General features: G+C 42.8%; 1 protein-coding gene across 1 annotated transcript; it reads right to left on the reverse strand.

The window, feature by feature from the left end:
- Positions 1-476: 476 nt before the first annotated feature.
- Positions 477-12,217, reverse strand: LOC135705464 (uncharacterized). Its single transcript, XM_065227211.1, has 3 exons — positions 12,052-12,217; positions 11,402-11,909; positions 477-594 (listed from the first exon to the last, which is right to left on the reverse strand). Exons 1-3 carry the CDS (start codon positions 12,170-12,172, stop codon positions 477-479), a joined length of 747 nt encoding a protein of 248 aa, XP_065083283.1. The 5' UTR covers positions 12,173-12,217.
- Positions 12,218-18,935: the final 6,718 nt, after the last annotated feature.

Below are 18,935 nucleotides of genomic sequence, written 5' to 3' on the forward strand. Positions count from 1 at the left end.
CATTTATTAACATCCAAGGCGAGCAATCACTGGTGACCTACCGGAACCACCCTCAAACGTGTCGACATTGTATGAATTTGTCGCATCCAGGCAGTACATGTGTGGAAAATAAAAAAAAACTACTTGGACAAAAGGTTGACCTTGACAGTCGTTTGAAGCGAGCACAAGCTTCCAATGGTCCAGGTCCGACCTCTCAAGCAGCAAAGACTGGTTCGGCAGCTATCAGTTTTGCAGCTATATTGAACAATGCAGCTCCACTTGTTCCAACACCACCGTTTATGCGTGACAATACGTTCCAGACTCAAAGCCTAAAACACATCTTTGGCCCGCCGGCTACCCTCTCCACACCCTCGACCAGTAGCACAGTCCTTGCAACAGCTACTACTGTAGGCACTGTGGGTGAAATCCAGCTCGACCACGAAATGGATCAAAGCGGAATAGGAAAAACAACAATCAACGTTGCAACAGCAAAACAACTAGAAGAGACGACGACTGGAGAACGTTCCACTGAAGGCAATATCATGGGCTCTGCTGCTGCTGCCGCTGCTGTAGCTATTGTTGCTGATGCTGCTGCTGTTGCTGTTACTGCATCGTCTAGTGTATTGAATAGATCATCTGGTGATCATAGCACCCATTCGGTCGTGCAGACCCAACGTGATGACTATGGTATCAGCTCCTGCCACGTGCCAGCATGCAAAATTCCCATCAACCCAGTCCTTTCCAAGTCCTTGACCATAGAGATTTCCGAGAGTGAAAGTAACGAGTCATCCACTAAAGGTACTCCGTTCCTAAAAGTGAAACGTGGAAGAGGACGGCTATTACGGAGTATTACGGCTAACAATCACGTAACGAATCAAAATGAATCATTCCCCTGTTAGTTATAATGTAGGCTCCATCAACACCAATGCTGTCTCCAGTGTGAATAAAATCTCATCTCTCCGCTCGTTCATTCGATTGATGGATTTTGACATCATCCTTTTACAAGAAGTTGAATGTGAAACCTTGTGTATTCCAGGTTACAACGTTATCACCAACGTAGATAATGATAAAAGAGGAACAGCTATCGCTCTTAAAGCGCATATTCCGTACACAAACGTACAACGAAGTTTGAATAGTAGACTTTTAACGGTTAAAGTTAACGATTCTATTACTATCTGCAACCTTTACGCTTATTCGGGTACGCAGAACTTCTCTATACGTGAAGAATTTTTCAAAGAACAACTGTCTTTCTATCTTCAAAGTTCTGCTGAACACCTTATATTAGGTGGTGATTTCAATTGTGTAATCGCAGCCAAAGATGCTAATGGCACAGGTAACCTCAGTCCATCCCTAAAGCAATTTGTGGATACTCTGAGTCTCTCTGATACATGGGACTGTTTGAACAAAAATAGGATTGATTACAGTTTTATTCGTCCGAACTCTGCCCCTCGTTTAGATCGCATCTATGTCTCTAGGTCACTTGTTCCGCATCTTCGAACTTCGGAGCTGCTTGTCACATCCTTTTCAGACCACAAAGCGTACAAGATTCGATGTTGTTTACCTAGCTTAGGCAAGCCACATGGTCGGGGTTTTTGGTCTATCCGTGCGCACGTTCTGAATGAAGAAAATCTAGAGGAATTTGAACAAAAGTGGCGTCGTTGGCTTCGTGAACGACAAAATTACAACAGTTGGTTTTCTTGGTGGATCGAATTCGCAAAGCCAAAAATTCGAAGTTTCTTCAGATGGAAGACTAACGATTCATTTCGTGAATTCCACTCAGCAAATGAACTGTTATACCGCCAACTAAGAGACGCGTATGACCGGATGTATCAAAACCCAAATGGTATGACTGAAGTCAATAAAATAAAAGCCAGAGTTGTTTTGCGAAAGCGTACGAACGGATAAACGACAAATTCGTTTGTTGAGAAAAATTATCCTCATTTCAGATTGGTGACCGTTATCGTAAGAAAACTATTATTAACTCTATCCGTCACCAAGAGCGTTTGCTCACTGATGTATCTGAGATAGAGAACCATGTGTATGAATTCTTTAAGAACTTGTATACTGTAGATGATATATCCAGTAACGAAAGTTTCCCCACTAACCGAAGCATTCCACCGGATTCAAATACCAACAACACTATGATGGATGAAATTACAACATACGAAATATTTTTTGCTATTCGGTCCAGTGCATCCAGAAAGTCTCCAGGTAACGATGGAATTCCTAAGGAATTCTACATGAAGGCGTTCACTACTGTTCATCCCCAACTTAAGTTGATTATCAACGAAGCGTTACAAGGAAACATCCCTGAAAAATTTGTTGCAGGAGTGATTGTTTTGGGCAGAAAGAAAACGAATGACGAAACTGTCAAAGCATTCAGACCCATAAGTCTCCTTAATTACGACTACAAACTTCTGTCGAGTATACTCAAACAACGTTTGGAAAAAAGTTATGATTGAAAATAATCTTCTCAACTCCAGTCAAAAATGTTCAAATTCTTATAGAACTATTTTTGAAGCAGTACATGCAATCAAAGATAGAATTGCAGAATTCAATTGCAAACGTAGGACAGGAAAATTAATTTCCTTCGACTTCGATCACGCTTTCGATCGAGTTAGTAAAAACTATTTAAAGGCTGTGATGCAGAATATCCACTTAAACCAAAATTTTGTGCAACTCTTAGGGAAGATTATGTCCGCTTCTAGTTCTAGTTAACTTATAAATGGAAATCTCACACTAAAATTCCCAATCGTACGCTCTGTTAGACAGGGCGATCCCTTAAGCATGCACCTATTCGTGCTATATCTGTCTGGGTCCTGTGCACCACCAGCGGTGCAAAGGGCCAACGTGAAAGACTTCCATCCTGGGCGGGTGCTCGCTTTTGCCTTGACCTGGGCCCAGGTCAGATTTCTATCGACTTGCTTAATTTCCTTATTGAGACTCCGCCACCATGAGCCCCTGGGTCTGCCTCTGCTGCGATGTCCTGCTGGATTCCAATCCAGCGCTTGCTTGCAGATTTCGTTTCCGCCCCGTCGAAGTGTGTGGCCGACCCACCTCCACTTTCGCTCTCGAATTTCTGTTGCTATCGGCTTCTGATGACATCGACGATGGAGCTCGGCATTCGAGATCCAGTTGTGAGGCCACCAGGCACGAATTATATACCGCAGGCATCGGTTGATGAAAACCTGCAGCTTTTGAGTGTTCTCCTCTGATACACACCACGTCTCGCTGGCGTATAACAACACAGATTACACGTTCGAGTTGAAAATTCGGATTTTGGTGCGTTGACTTATCTGGTTGGATCTCCATACGTTTCGTAAACTCGCAAAGGCAGCCCTAGCCTTCTTGATTCGTGCACCTATGTCGATCTTGATCCCGCCGTCCGACGCTATTTGGCTGCCAAGATATTGGAAACTTTCGACCTTCTCCACTGCTTACCCCGCTACCGTAAAGTTGGAAGGGTTGCCCGTGTTGATATCCAACGATTTGGTCTTGTTGACGTTGATGGTGAGACCCACCGCAGAGGAGCGTTCGGCTAGGTAATTGAGCTTACTCTGCATATTAGAGCGCCGTTGTGCTAGTAGATCAACATCATCAGCCAAATCTAAGTCGTTGAGATGCTCCATGGTGATAGGCTGCCAAAGCAGCCCACGGTTCGGTACACGGTTAATTGCACCTACCATGATCTCGTCGATTACGATGAGAAACAGTAGCGGTGATAGTATACATCCTTGTCTCACACCAGCGACTACCCGGATAAGGTCGGACAAGGCTCCGTTATGCAGAATTCTGCACGTGAAAGCCACATACTGCGCTTCGATGAGGTTGACGATTTTATGCGGGACTCCCTTGCGTCTCAGGGCGCCCCACAGATTCTCGTGATTGAGACGGTCGAAAGCTTTATCGTAGTCAATGAATACCAAATAAAGGGACTCTTGGAATTCATTGACCTGCTCCAGGATGATGCGGAGCGTGACAATATGGTCCACACAAGATCTTCCGGCACGGAATCCTGCCTGCTGCCGTCGGAGAGTCGCAACGATCTTCTCCTGTATCCGATTCAGGATAACTTTGCACAGAACTTTGAGAACAATACACAGTAACATGATGCCTCGCCAATTGTCGCACACAGTCAGATCCCCCTTCTTTGGGACCTTCACTAAGATGCCCTGCATCTAGTTGGCCGGAAAAGTCGCGGTGTCCCAGATATTACAGAATAGTTGATGCAACATTTGTGCGGATAGCATGGGGTCAGCTTTGAGCATCTCTGCTGATATGCGATCGACCCCTGGAGCCTTGTTGGATTTCATGCTTCGGATAGCTGCTTCAATCTCCTGCAGTGATGGGGCCTCGGAATTGACGCGAGTGATGCGCCGCACCCTAGGCGGATCATGCCGAGATGTTGATGGCTGGTTGGCCGTCGAAACTTGAAGAAGTTGTTCGAAGTGCTCAAACCAGCGTTTCAGCTGGTCAGTGGGGTCGGTAAGCAATTGTCCAGTCGTGTCCTTCACTGGCATCCTCGGGTTCATCCTTGCTCCACTCAGGCGTTGTGAGATATCGTAGAGGAGGCGTATATCGCCAGTGTTTGCGGCTTTCTCCCCTTCGTCGGCCAGGGAGTTCACCCACGCTCGCTTGTCCCGTCTGCAAGAGCGCTTGACTTCCTTCTCTAGAGCCGAGTACCGTTGACGGGCTTCGTTCTTGGCTCCTCTGGTTCTCGCCCGCTCTATCGCGGCTTTTGCTTCTCTACGCTCCTCAATCTTCCGCCAGGTTTCATCTGTGATCCACTCTTTCCTCTGGGTGCGCAGCTCACCCAAGTTGTTCTCGCTTGTTTCTATAAAGGCATTCTTGATGGCCGTCCATTGTTCTTCTACGCTGCCACCTTCTGGAACGTCCGCAGCTCGAGTCTCAAGTTCTTCAACAAAAGACCTTTTTACCGCTGGATCTTCAAGTCGGCGTGTGTTGAACCGCCGCCCGAGTCTCTCCTCCCGTCGCTGGATCCGTCTCCATTTTCGGCTGATGCAGATGTGGTCGATCAGATTTTCGGTATGTCCATCACGGGAAACCCACCTGACTTTGTTCACTGGCCGATAGGGGAAGAGCGAGCCCCCGATCAGCAAAATTCTGCAAACAGCTCACCGTTCTCGCTCATTTCGCCGAGACCATGGACGCTCATAGTCCGTGTTGTCGGAGCCGATCTTCGCATTGAAGTCGCCAGTGTAGATCTTGATGACACCCTTTGGAACCTTATCCACGACGGCATTCAGTTGACTGTAAAAATTCTCCTTGTCCTGTAGCTCGGCAGCATCGGTTGGCGCATAACATTGGATTATGGTAAGGTTACGAACCCGTGTTCTAAATCTGGCAACGATTATCCTCTCATTAACAGGCTCCAACTTGATGAGCGCAGCACTTGCCTGGACGCTAAGTAGGAGACCAACTCCACGATGGCGGGGAGCGTTTTCACCTCGAATACCAGAGTATAGTAGTACCTGTCCCGACGGCAGTTTGTGTTCTCCAAAGTTTGGCCAACGAACTTCACTCAGTCCCAGGATTTCTAGCTTCATGCGTCGCGCCTCGTTGGCGAGTTGTGCCAGTTTACCCTGCTGGGCTAACGTCAGTACATTCCATGATCCAGTTCGTGTCCGTTGTTTTGCGCTAAAAGTCGTTGCCGTTATATCAGTTCGATGTCTTTCTCTGTTGGTTTCTGTAACAATTGTAAAGGTTTCAGAGACAGTAGGTGGTTGGCCTAAGGTCTCCTATCCGCCGTGATGGGGCTGCCATCTTAGGTGTAGCTTCCGGGGAAGAGCATTTCTTATTCAGCCGCTGAATGCCAGTCAGACGCTGTTTGAGCCGCACCTCCATGGTGAACAGACGCTCGGGTTGGCGAAGCATTTCCTCTATCACCGTGCTATGGTTACCGCGCGTGTTCGCGTCGCACCTCCTCACTCTGCTATTGTCGGATTGACAACATTGCCCAGGCTACGCCAACCAGCTGTGTCCATGTTTCAGCTGACAGTCTTTGGTGATCATATGACTCGTGGAGGCGTGAGGTAGGAACTTGTGAGGACCGGAGCTAGGTATATCGCTCCTTCCAGATTGTCACTCACCATTTGTAGCCCAACTATATCTTCACCCCCTCCTAGAAAAACTACGCAGTATCTGTAACAGCCCGCTGGATCTGGTGGTGGCTTATGTAGATGACATATCGATAACCATAACTGACGACCGCAAGCTGTCTATCATCAAGCAAGCTTTCCTGGATTTTGGTCGTGTTTCGGGATCTCTTTTGAATTTCAACAAAACGTTCACGGTCAACATTGTGTTCCAACGCACAGGAGACGATACTGTTTGGCCAAGTGTTCGAGAGTCCATTAAAATTTTGGGGATAACATTCTTCAACTCCCAAAAGCAAACAATTGACTTCAACTGGTGCGATGTTATCAGGAAAACATCTCGACTAATGTGGATGTTTAAATCGAGAAACCTAACATTACATCAGAAAGTAATTGTAGTGAACACGTTTCTTACATCAAGGCTCTGGTTCCTAGCATCGGTGATCAGTATCCCAAACCAGGCAATCGCACGTTTGACTTCATACATCGGCAGCTTCATTTGGGAACGCTATCCAACCAAGGTTACCATTGAGCAGCTCACGTTGCCAAAGAACATGGGTGGACTAAATCTACATCTTCCTATGCATAAGTACAAAGCACTTCTAACCAACAGATTCCTGAAAGAAATTATACATACGCCATTCGCAAGCTCGGTTATCCAACAATTGCAGAACCCGCCAAATTTAGCTGCCATTCCAGCTCTTTACCCCTGCCTGAAGAGCCTTTCCAAAATATTGCTCTATATTCAGGGTGGCCACTCAATCGCAATTATAAAATTCCCGCATTTTTCCCGATGATTTCCACAGAATTCCCGATTCGCCGGTAATCTTCTTCTTCTATATATATAAAAATGAATTTCTGTCTGTCTGTCTGTCTGTCTGTCTGTCTGTCTGACCCTTATAGACTCGGAAACTACTGAACCGATTGGCGTGAAAATTTGTATACAGGGGTTTTTGGGGCCGTGGAAGGTTCTTATGATGGTTCGAGACCCTCCCCCTTCTGTAAGGGCCCCCCCCGGCTCCCATACAAATGAAACAGAAATTTCTCCATAACTCGAGAACTAATCAAGCAAATGGAACCAAATTAGGCATGTGGGGGCGTGTGTGGGGGTATAAGGAGATAATCATAGAGGGTAGCCCCTTAGATAATGGAGGGGGGGGGGGCTACGTACAATATAGCATGCTTTTTTTTTTTTAAATCGGCGCATAAACTCAAGCTAATATTGAATCCCGAGCAAGACCGCGCACACTAAGCTAGTAAAATATAAAATGATAAGGGAAATGTCAGATTCAATTAATTAATTTATCTTTATTAGGGAGGCTTTCAGCCTTGGGCTGGTTCGCCTCCAATTGTCAGATTCATCAATTTTTAACCTATTAACGTCAAGGAGCAAATGAAGTCTTAGAGTGCTAATTTTTTGTATAACTATGCTTTGGAACGGTGCTCTAAGACTTTATTCACCCCTGACGATAATAGGTTAAAAATTGACGAATGCTGCATGTCTCCTTTTCAATAATTTTTTTTTATGGCATAATTATTTTAGAAAATAACACCATGTTAAACACATGGGGATAATAATCAAAGGCAAAGTACACAAAGACAAAGGCTTTCTAGGTTATCGTCATGAATGAATATGTAAATTACAAATTACCATGCAAGTGTTGAGATCTTGTCCTGTCACGCAGGTACCATCATCCATCCGTGGAATATTACTGGTGTAAGATCTACCACATTGAACTCTGTCCTTGGACGACGACGGTCATGTTATTGGTTTTTTTACGTATGTTATTTTACTGAAAACTGAAACTCGATACAAGAAGCGGTTTGGATCAGAGTTCTGATGCACGATAAAATATCATTATCATCGCATACTTTTGTCATTAAGGACACCTATTTTGATTGATGAGGAGGTGCGTGTACGGAGAGGTCATAGAACTTTTTGAACGATATGGAACATCACAGTTCAATGAAGATTCTTGTAGAACCCAACTTAATTGGTATGAGATCTTTAGAAAGATATTAGAACGCTTTGAATGATGAGGAACATCATTATTGAGTGAGACATATTGTGGGAAGAGCAAGTATGTAATAAGGTACATGTACTAAAAAAACGAAACGGTCATATAACAAAATATATTGGTATTAGTTGCAGTGATTATAAAACAATGAAAAATTGGGATCTTAATGTTTTTTTTTCATTAATTTTGATCATTGAAACCATATAAGAGAATACATGAACAGAAAAATACAAATTAGCCGTATGTTGATTTTTTTTTATTAATGGTAAGTAATTAATCGTGTCAGTTTAAAACCAAATCACTTTTTCAGCATTTTAATTTGCTCCTCAATCAACGCTGCATCTCTCTGAGCATCAGCTAACAGCTTTAATTTCTTCGCCTCAAGCTCTTTCGCTGCTCGATCGGCCTCCCGCTTCCGTTGAACTTCTTTTTCTTTCTCGTCTGCTTCATTTTTCTTCGCCTTCAGGGACTCCACGTATTTCGAATGTGCATTACGTGCGTACTGAATAAAGGGTAATACGGTCAAAATTTGGTCAAGGGAAAACGCGTGTAAATCGGTGAAATCGTTTATTTAAAAAATCAAATTAAATTTCTTTTTCAAGTTCAATTAGCATAAAATTCAGGAAAAATATTCAGTTAGGCTTCCGCTTTTCCAAATCCGAATTGCCGGGCCTTACGCTTGACCCCTGTCATCAGATTTTGTACAGCCACCTTGTCCACCTTCTTCGCCGCAGAAAGCCAGTTTGCCTGGAACTGCTGCTCGCCCTTAGCAGTTTTTTTTGGTCTTCTTTAGGTTCCGCTTGACAATAGCCCAGTATTTCTCAATTGGGCGGAGCTCTGGCGTGTTGGGAGGGTTCTTGTCCTTGGGAACCACACAGCAAAAAAATAATTTTGATATCACGTCAAAGTGGATGCACTAAAATCATGTCGAAAATATGGTGTAATATTACTTGCTAAAAAGGACAAAATTATCATTAATACAATGCATGAACTGACATTACGCTGCTTTTACTGCATTTGTTTATTTATGTGGTCATAAAAATTACATGAAATTTTCGACATGATTGTAGTGCATCCACTTTGATGTGATATCAAAATTATTTTTTTGCTGTGCACCTGCACGTTGTTGGCGGCGTACCACTCCATGGCCTTTTTACCGTAATGGCAAGATGCAAAATCCGGCCAAAACAGTACGGAACAACCGTGTTTCTTCAGGAAAGGCAGCAGACGTTTATTCAAACACTCTTTCACGTAAATTTCTTGGTTGACAGTCCCGGAAGCTATGAAAATGCTGCTTTTCAAGCCACAGGTACAGATGGCTTGCCAAACCAGATATTTCTTTGCGAACTTTGACAGTTTCATGTGCTTGAAAACATCTGCTACCTTTCCCCTTCCTTTTGCCGTATAAAACTCCTGTCCCGGAAGCTGCTTGTAGTCGGCTTTGACGTAGGTTTCGTCGTCCATTACCACGCAGTCAAACTTCGTCAGCATCGTCGTGTACAGCCTACGGGATCACGCTTTGGCCGTCGTATTTTGTTTATCATCGCGATTTGGAGTCACTACCTTCTTGTAAGTCGATAGTCCGGCTCGTTTTTTGGCTCGATGCACGGTTGTAGACGATACACCCAGCTTATTTGCGGCATCTCGGAGAGAGAGGTTAGGGTTTCGCTTGAAACTACCGGCAACTCTCTTTGTCGTCTCAGCGGCTTCCGGTTTTCGATTTCCCCCCGATCCAGACTTCCTGGCTGTCGACAAACGTTCCCCAAACACTTTAATTACATTAGTAACGGTTGATTTGGCAACTTTTAGCGATTTTGCCAACTTTGCGTGCGAGTAGCTCGGATTTTCGCGATGCGCGAGCAAAATTTTGATACGCTGCTCTTCTTGCTTGGACAGCATTTTGACAACTGAAGAGTGAATTCCAAAATCAAAATAGGAGCAACATTCTACACACACACACCTTCAAAATGAGGGGTGTTCAGGTTTTTTAAATGCAAAATTGAAAGAAATACGTCAAGTTGATATTGACCAAATTTTGACCGTATCACCCTTTAAGTGTTTTTGTTATATCGACATCCTTCACTCCTCCAGCGTTCGTGATTGCATCATACACGATTCTCTGGGCCATGAGACTTTCTTCGGTTTGGTTTACTACCAAGCACTTTTCGTTAATAGAAAATCCTCTCTCCAGTGTCGCATTACCATGTGAAAGAATGAGTACTTTCTTGGCAAACATGGTCAAATTTGGAAGTTCCTTCTTAGACTGGGCAATCAGCTCAAACCAAAAACTGTCCAATCTTTGATCCTTTCTTCGGTGTCTAGATAACAATGTTTTAGTTGAGAGTATTGAACACAATTGAACATACTCATCATTCACTTTATCTGCGCAAGCACCGGTCAAATGTTGTTTATCGACGAAAGCTTCCAAACATAACTCCAACCGTTTCTTTGCGATGTCCGGAAAGTTAGAAATCACTTCAGGATTCATGCACGTTAGGTAACGAGTAGTGGGGTAAATCAACGGAGATCGATTGAGCAGTTTCTTCAAAAATCCACAGTAGAAATCCCGACAGTTACTACGAAATATTAGGACATCTTTATCTGAAACTTTACCGGACTCCTTCGCTGCTTTAATAGCGGATTTGGTAGCGAATCCAATCTCAATATTTGCGGCCTGCAGTAAATTGGTTTCTGTCAGCTCAATGTCAACAAGCGATTAAGCTTTAACCTTCAGTCGCTCAGGCTTAATGATTTTTTTCCATAGCAGCCCTCACAAGCCCTGTCAAGTCTTTAAAAAGGAAAGGGACCATCGGTGCCTCAGTTTTTTGGTATTCTCTTAAAAACGATTCAACCATAGATGCTGAAGTAACGAGAAAACTCACCTTTGACCCCAGCAGCTTTTCGTCCACAGCATTAGCTACAATCGTGAACACTTTCGACCGAAAAACCGATGGAAAACTCCTTTTGAAGTTCGGATGACTTTGTTTGAGGTTTTTCTCCTCCTGTTTCCTTACCTCACAGACAAACTTCTTCAGTTGTGGTAACATTTGAATAGCTCGTCCAGCAACTCGTTCGTTTTCCACCCAACGAACGTCACAAAATTTCAGCGGAAAAACACTTGAACCTGTGACAGCAGTGTAATCCGCTCTTCTCAAAGGTACATTTTTGAATAGACTATACAATGCCTGTAAAAAGTCATTCAAATGCCACTCCGTTTGCCTCAGCCCCTCTTTGAATGAATTGTGCGCGGTGTGAAGTCCGCAGCTACCGATATTCAATACCTCAAACGCTGGATTGGATCGAAGCTCCTGAATTTCACCAGTCAATTCCTTGAACATCTTCCAGTTAACAGCAGGGCCATCCATGGAGCATTGAATAACATTTTTCAGTAATTCAGGTTTTTCATAAAAGCAGGATTTCACACTGTTGACCAGATCATTGGAGCGTGTGGACGATAAAAATGCTGAGCCAATATACCTTGCTTCCACTTCTTGGTTGGTAGCTGGGTTCCAGAATCGAACTCCAATGTCCATTTGCTGACGCTGGACAATTTTATTGAGAGTTTCATCAAATCCAACGACGAACTCACTGCAACCTTGCAATGTTTTGAAGAGGTCGTTGGCGAAATACGGAGCGGTTCCGTATGTGATCAAATAGCCGGTTTTCGTCCTTCCCATTTCCATTCGTGCTGCAATCTCGCTGTCAGGAAACATCTTTTTGAAAATGGAAACATCGGCACCGGAGCTACGATAAGAGCTGTGGTCTAATGTTTTGTTCCTGTTTGGTCGGTTCCAGACTTGATGAAACGACAAACGGAATTTCAATAGTTGGAGTTTCGTGGTTAGTTGGGTTAACGGTTGAATCAATTAGATGACCTAAGAGCAATTGCGATTACATTAAACTTAAAAAATGAAAATTGATTGAAGTGTATTGCTTACCTCTATTCACAGGTGTTTTTGAGATGGAAATGTTGTTGATTTGCAGGTTAGTCCGGCGAACTAGAATTTCGCGTTGATGATTCTTCCCTTTTTCGTGGCTGGAAAAGGCAACTTTGCCCATGGAATTTATCTTGAAGCTCCGATTACACCACTTGCAACGAGCTGAGCCGGGATCCTTAGGATCAGCAGCACTCCACGAAAACTGTTCTTCATATCGAGAGGAATAACTTGTAGATCTAGTACTTGACATGGTGCGAAATTGATTGATAACTTAATTCCCGAACTGAATCGATGATGATGCAAAACTTAAGAATGATATTTTTCCCATCTCATCCTCACCCTGAGAACAAGCGGTTATTGTGAATGTATGCGTGTAAACACGGCAAAAATCAGAGCAAAAATATTGTCTTCTCTTTCTCTCTATACTATAGAACGTGAGTGTTGGAATCGTTGTTGGAAGCTTCGACCGTGCTGATCGAAAAAGCGAAACGAAGAAACGTACTCATACATGTTCATTTTGTAGAGCTTTTTGACGTTTAATAGTCTTTCTCTATTCAGCACACGATTTGCCTCTTGCTTGCACTTATTCGATATGGAAAGTGCAGTAGCGTCGATGTGCGGTATAAGAGGTGAGGAGAAAGGAAACTAGTGGACTCTTTCATTCTGACGGTGTTCTTATGCAACAGCAGACGTGACGTCACGTCTGTTGCTGCGTAAGAAGACGCGAGAACGAAAGAGTCCACTAGTTTCCTTTCTCCTCACCTCTTATACCGCACATCGCAGTAGCGTACCCCTCAAACACTGAAAAAACTACACCGAGTGAAAACGTATTCACGGAAGGAAAAAATTCCCGACTAAATAATGCGTTTCCCGACTTTTTCCCGCATTTTTCCCGATGGATTTCCATTCCCGACTTTTTCCCGCATTTCCCGCTTTTCTCGAATGGGTGGCCACCTTGTATATTCCATGGCAACATAGAGAAAATCCTTCTGCTACATTCCTTCATAATGTCAATCGTGAGAAGCTGAAGAAACCAAAAATCATGGAAGAGAATGCAGCCATCGTATGGACCAGAGGGTGGAGCAACATAAGAATTAAAGGTCTTTCGTCAAAAGAGAAATCTACATACTATCTGTTAGTAAATGGAAAGATTCCACATGGCGCGCTACTACATCGACAGAACCGAATCGATAGTCCTATGTGTCAACATTGCCCTAACATCGTAGAGGATCTAGTTTACCAATTGCCAACACACCAGTGCTCTTTGGAATCATCTCCAACCTAAGTTGGAAACAATCCTAGGTAGGAGGATAAGTTTTGCAAATCTTCGTTTTCCAGAATTAACAAACATTGATAGAAGAAGAAGATATCAGGCTCTAAAGCTGTTTATTAGTTATGTAAATTTCATTTTAGACGCCAATAACCAACTATGTGTAGAAGCATTCGAATTTGTTTTAAACTGTTTACTCGTGTAAAATGTGTCATTTGTTAATGGTCTAAACATCAAATAAACGTGTGTAAAAAAAATGAAGAACGAAATCAAAAATTGTTCAACTACGGGGCCAGCAAACTTTTTTAGCCGATGGCTAGTTCATCTCAGAGGACTAGCAAACCCATCTAATTCACTTCCAAGACGATCTTCAAGCATTCAAGCAAAACTGGTCCCGATAGGTTAGTATTGGAAATGTTGCCATGTTCCATAGACTCTGAAGTATGACTGACAAAAGAGCAAACGAGCTAAATTTGGATCTTTAATCAGAAATTATTGCTCATTTTCACTCACTGGATTATCAATGTGAGCTGTGTTTCTCTGAACTGATACAACAATGAATGTGGAAGCCTTGATGAAACACAGGATGAATAATTGGACCTGAGAAATGATTCTGCATCTCGTGTTTTGTTCCTTGAAAAAGATTTGTACCAGTGGTTCTGGCGTGCCATGTCGTATTTCAAAGTCTCCTAGCAGACATTGAATATCCTTGCCCCATTTGCATCTTCCTACGTAAGTACGAGAGCGGATTTTCAACTTTTCTCCTCATTGAAACCATGGCAAGAAACAGATTGAACGTTGACGAAGATATGAGATTGGCATGATCACAGACGCAGCATCGTTACAATAATCGCACGAAAAGGTTGGGAACCACTGCTATAGAGACATCACATTAGCCAGTAGAGACGACGGGTTCGACCCCCGCTTTGGTCTATTTTTTGTTGGCTGGATATTTCTCGACTTTCTTGGACATGTAAAAGCCTTCTCAACAGTGATTTCCCTGGATCCTGTGCAAGCGACTCGGGTTGGTGAAGTGAAAATTAAAAATTCCCCTTCCCCGCTGCTGGCTGTCCGGTTCCCTAAGAAATCGAGAAAAGGAAACTTATTTTCGTTCTCGGGAAAATGGTTCGAGTGGGTGGAGAAGGATGCAGTGATTCCAACATGTAGCAATAGCAGTGGCTAGGAACAGCATTTACCCTTCGACGAATGGTTTGCCAAGCCAAGTGCAGTGAAGGGGAATCGGGAATAGGAATATCCTTGCTCCTTTCCGTAGCTACTGATGAGCAGCAAATGTGAACGGAGCAACGATTCTGTTACGGTTTGGATGTAACAGACCGGGCTGCAGGGACAAGGACAAGAGATGTGCGAGTGAGTCGCTAAATGGAGCTTCTGTGAGGCACTAGGGAGGGAAGCGATCATCTTCGAACATGGCAATGCGGAAGTAGCAGAGCTGACGGAGAAACCGACTCCATTAAGGTGGAAATTTATTATTTAAAATAGATCCATGGAAAGAAAGATGCTGCTGCTTCTAGGAAAGAATCTTTGCATGCTGTGTCGGTTCCGCGGGTGGCTGGTGATGGCAGCCAGCAGTGTGGTAAGAGCTAATGAATGATGATTCCAAAGTGGTGCAGTGAAATGAAGTGAAAAGTTCTGTGATTGAAAAGGAATTTGCTAGCAGCTATTAATAGAGAGTCGAACTGGAAGAGACCGAAGAGACTGCAGATACAGGAACAGGATATAGCTTAATGGGTTTGTGCTAAACCAATAATTGGTTATCGCATGGAATGTGGATAGGATAGCTCATCATTTTGTAATTATAGAATGTGGCATGAAATATTCCTCTTGATTTGCACTTTTATTAATATTGATGACAAAATGTACGAAAGATTCAATAGCCCAGTATTATCGTCAGATCAAGGGGTCGTTTTAATTTTTTAACAAATATTATTGATTTTTTTCAGCGTGTATTTTTTTCGGAAAAGGCAAACCAGTTTCGTACAACTTTGTTTTAGACGTCATTTTGATTAGATGAGCCGTTTCCGTGCTATGACTTATTGAAACATATCGAAAACGCCCTCTAGAAAAATTAGGCGTAATTCAAAATGGTTGAATTCCGGATTACATGTTCAATTCACATTCCAATCAGTTGAATTCAACTGAGTTGATTAATTGATTTGCCTTTTCTAAGCCGAGCTTTTGAATTTGTGTGTGGCTATTTCAACCATGCTCTAGGCCCAGGGAAGTCGAGAGCGTTTCATAAAAAAAATACCAAGACCGAGTTGAACGTCAAGCCCAGCATGGTCTTACTTTATAGCTGCGCCTTTACCAACTGAGCTACAAGCTATTGATATCTTATTATTCTTTAAAATTAAACGAATTTCACGCCATTTCGACTATGGGGCTGGCAGCACCCTCTAAGATTTCAATGAAATTTAGTATCTGTAAAGACATTTTCTACTTAATAAAATTTGTATACTAATTTTATTTAAAAAAAAAATCGAGGAAACCATTTGAAAAGGGCCAAACTTATTTCCAACATTTTCTACAATAAAATAAACATCATAAGTCCTACAAAAAGGTTTTCAATCGATGTTTTGTAGAAAATTGTATGCGCAAGTAAGAAAATATAAAAAAATTACTACACAAAAAATTCTTAAACATATTAAATTGAGTTTCCTTAAATACTTTCTTTTTTTTTAATCTAGATAATGTTTTTTTTTATAAGTTGGAAGAAGTCTATTAAAATTTACCACCAAATAGTACCTTTATACAACATTTAAAATTCAGGAACCATACAAGGAAGTTGCTCCAAGCTAAACACGCTTATCGTGGTAACAATCACAATTTAACGGCAAACGGTAGTTCATGTTTTATCAATGTTAGTAGTAGTCTCCATAAGTTGTAGTATTTTGCAAGTTTAACCTTGAAAAAGGCCACTATAAACGATCGGACAATGCATAACTGACTTTTTGGATTACCCTAGACTGAGAAAACCATATACAAGAAATCTGCATACGTACTAGCCGAACAACCAATTAAATTCATAATCAATATAATTATTATATTATAGATTGAGCGTTTGATATCTAATGTAATCGAATCTTATCTAATCTAACTCCAATACAGCTAGTTCTCAAAAGCATCCTGGAATCTCCATAATTTTTCTTGTCTTTTTGATATTTCAAATCGGCCTGGCCTACTGTGCGCCATTTAAGGGACAAGATGATTCATAAAACATCGTGCCTGTTCAAATCGAAGAATCCAATGAATGTTTGAAACGGGTACATAACGTTAGGCATACGGTCGTTAGGCATACGGACGTTAGGCATACGGACGCTAGGCATAATGTACGATAGGCATAATGTACGATAGGCATAATGGACGTTGGGAATAAAGGACGTTAGGCATAATGGACGTTAGGCATAATCTACCCGATAAATTCCAGAAGGATGATAATGGGGACCGTCTATTGATTACTGACTTCGGTGACAATAATGAAAGAGCTTTAATTTTTGGAACTCATGAAAACTTGCGACGTCTTGGACAGGCAAAGTATCTGTTCATGGAAGTATCGCTCCCTCACATCAGCAGATGGTTCTGCTAGTTTTCATTCTGATGACAACAAAAACAGAATCGTTGTATCGAAAAGTATGGCAGGAAATCCTGGAAGCAGCAGGTATGCTTTTATGTTATTGAATGAAAATCACAGAATTCACCATTCTTCATTTCATGAGCTGTTCTTTGAGGAAAACCTTTTCTTCTTTGACAATTGCACATCATCTCGTACCGTTACTTTCTCTTTTTATCGTAAATTATGATTAAAGGTCTAGAAAGGTGATATTTTATACTCCATTTTCCTCTAACGGTTGAGACATGAGCACTAAGTCTTGTCTTACCTTTTCATGGCTTATGGTTTTAGCGCTATTACTCACATTCTGAAAAGAAAAGAGGGAAAATTAAAGGAAAGGAAGGGAGAAGAAAAAAAGGAAAAGGATTAAATACATTAAATGAACAAAACTCCGAACAATATTTGTAATTCGAAATATACAAAATATAAATGTATTAAAAATTCAAACCGGTCCTTAGTGGCACAAATCTGAATAAAGACGGCCAAAAATATTATCTACCCTTTTTTGACGTGCTCAAGACACCAAATTTATACATCTTAACTCCCAGTTGACGATCATTTCTCATTGCGAGAAGACGCTTTTGTACAATCGCCGCGCTGAAAGTCATATAATTAGCTACCGTTCGTGTGTGTTTCCTTGTCAGCCCTAACCGGCTACCTTTGTAAGGAAAAGGAAAACAAAAAGATGTCCAGTGGAATCGTCAAGAACACACTGAATTTCCAGTTCCCGGATGGAGCCCCTGGACCCACCGTTGTAGAAATTGGTCGATTTGTCAAAGGGTTTGATGCGGACAAAGCAGACATGGAAACAGGCTACAAACTTTCCGATGAAAGGGTTGTTTGCATCAAATTCAGATCTGAAAGAGCAATGAAGGAGGCTCTCCTGCACAACCCGGAGGTTCATACGTTCCACTACTCCAATGGTCAATCCGTGGAAGTTCGTATGACGGTCGCTGGAGGGTGTATCCGCTACGTGAGGATCTTCGATCTCACCCCGGAGATATCGGATATTGACGTATCGTTGGTACTCGGAAAGTATGGAACCGTGAAACGCATGATCCGCGAGAAATTCCCGGCGGAATTGGAGCGAGATCTCTTTACCGGTGTCCGTGGGGTGTATATGGACATCAAAAAGGACATCCCATCAACCATCCATTTCCCCAACCGCCGAGGGAGAATCTACTACGAGGGACTGAGACAGAAGTGTTTTTTGTGTAAGCAGGAAGGGCATCTGAAAGTGAAATGTCCACAGAACAACACACAGCAAGAATCAAGAAAGGATATGGAAGCAAAGCAGGAAGCGGAAAAAATGAAGAAGACGGCAGCTAAAGCGAGCCAAAAGGAAGAGGTGGACGTACCTTGCAATGACACCTATGCTGGAGCCGTTCAGGGAGCGGCATCATCGTCTAAAAACAGTACCAATTTGGAGCTGTCAATGGTCAGGTTAGTTTCGTTGACAAACGGGACCTCAGCCGGGGTGTCCAGCCCGAAGCAGATTCAGGATTCAGAGGTTTCCATCGTTGAGGTGTTGGAGGAACAAGAAGCAAGTGTCGTGGACAAGCCCGCTGAAGCTGAAAAAGTACCGGAACAGGAATCGAGCGATGAGGAGATGACCGACGGACAAGAGCGGTCGAACAAGCGACCCCTTGTTTCAAGCAGCAAATCGGAATCGGAGGAAAACGGCCAGGATTTCGTCACGGTTGATAGCAAGAGCAGGAAATCTCGTAAGCAGAAGCGCGGCGGTGGTTTGCCAACGGAGCAGAACCCGCTGGAAGTGATAGCTGCAGGGTCCAGTAGCGAAGCTAGATCTAAAAGTTCCAGATCACTTCGAAGTATGACGAATCGATCACGCTCTCGAAGTGGTGTGAAGGTAAGCAAGGATGATCTTCGGAAGTGTTAGTGACAATCGAGATCAGCTGACTTTGACATATGACGACATTGGCAAGCAACGTCAAACGGACCTTCTTTATCGATAATACGTAACAC

Source organism: Ochlerotatus camptorhynchus, unplaced genomic scaffold, assembly GCF_037179485.1.
Source record: "Ochlerotatus camptorhynchus isolate MF236.1 unplaced genomic scaffold, CSIRO-AGI_Acam_v1.1 ptg000267l, whole genome shotgun sequence".
NCBI lineage: Eukaryota > Metazoa > Arthropoda > Insecta > Diptera > Culicidae > Ochlerotatus > Ochlerotatus camptorhynchus.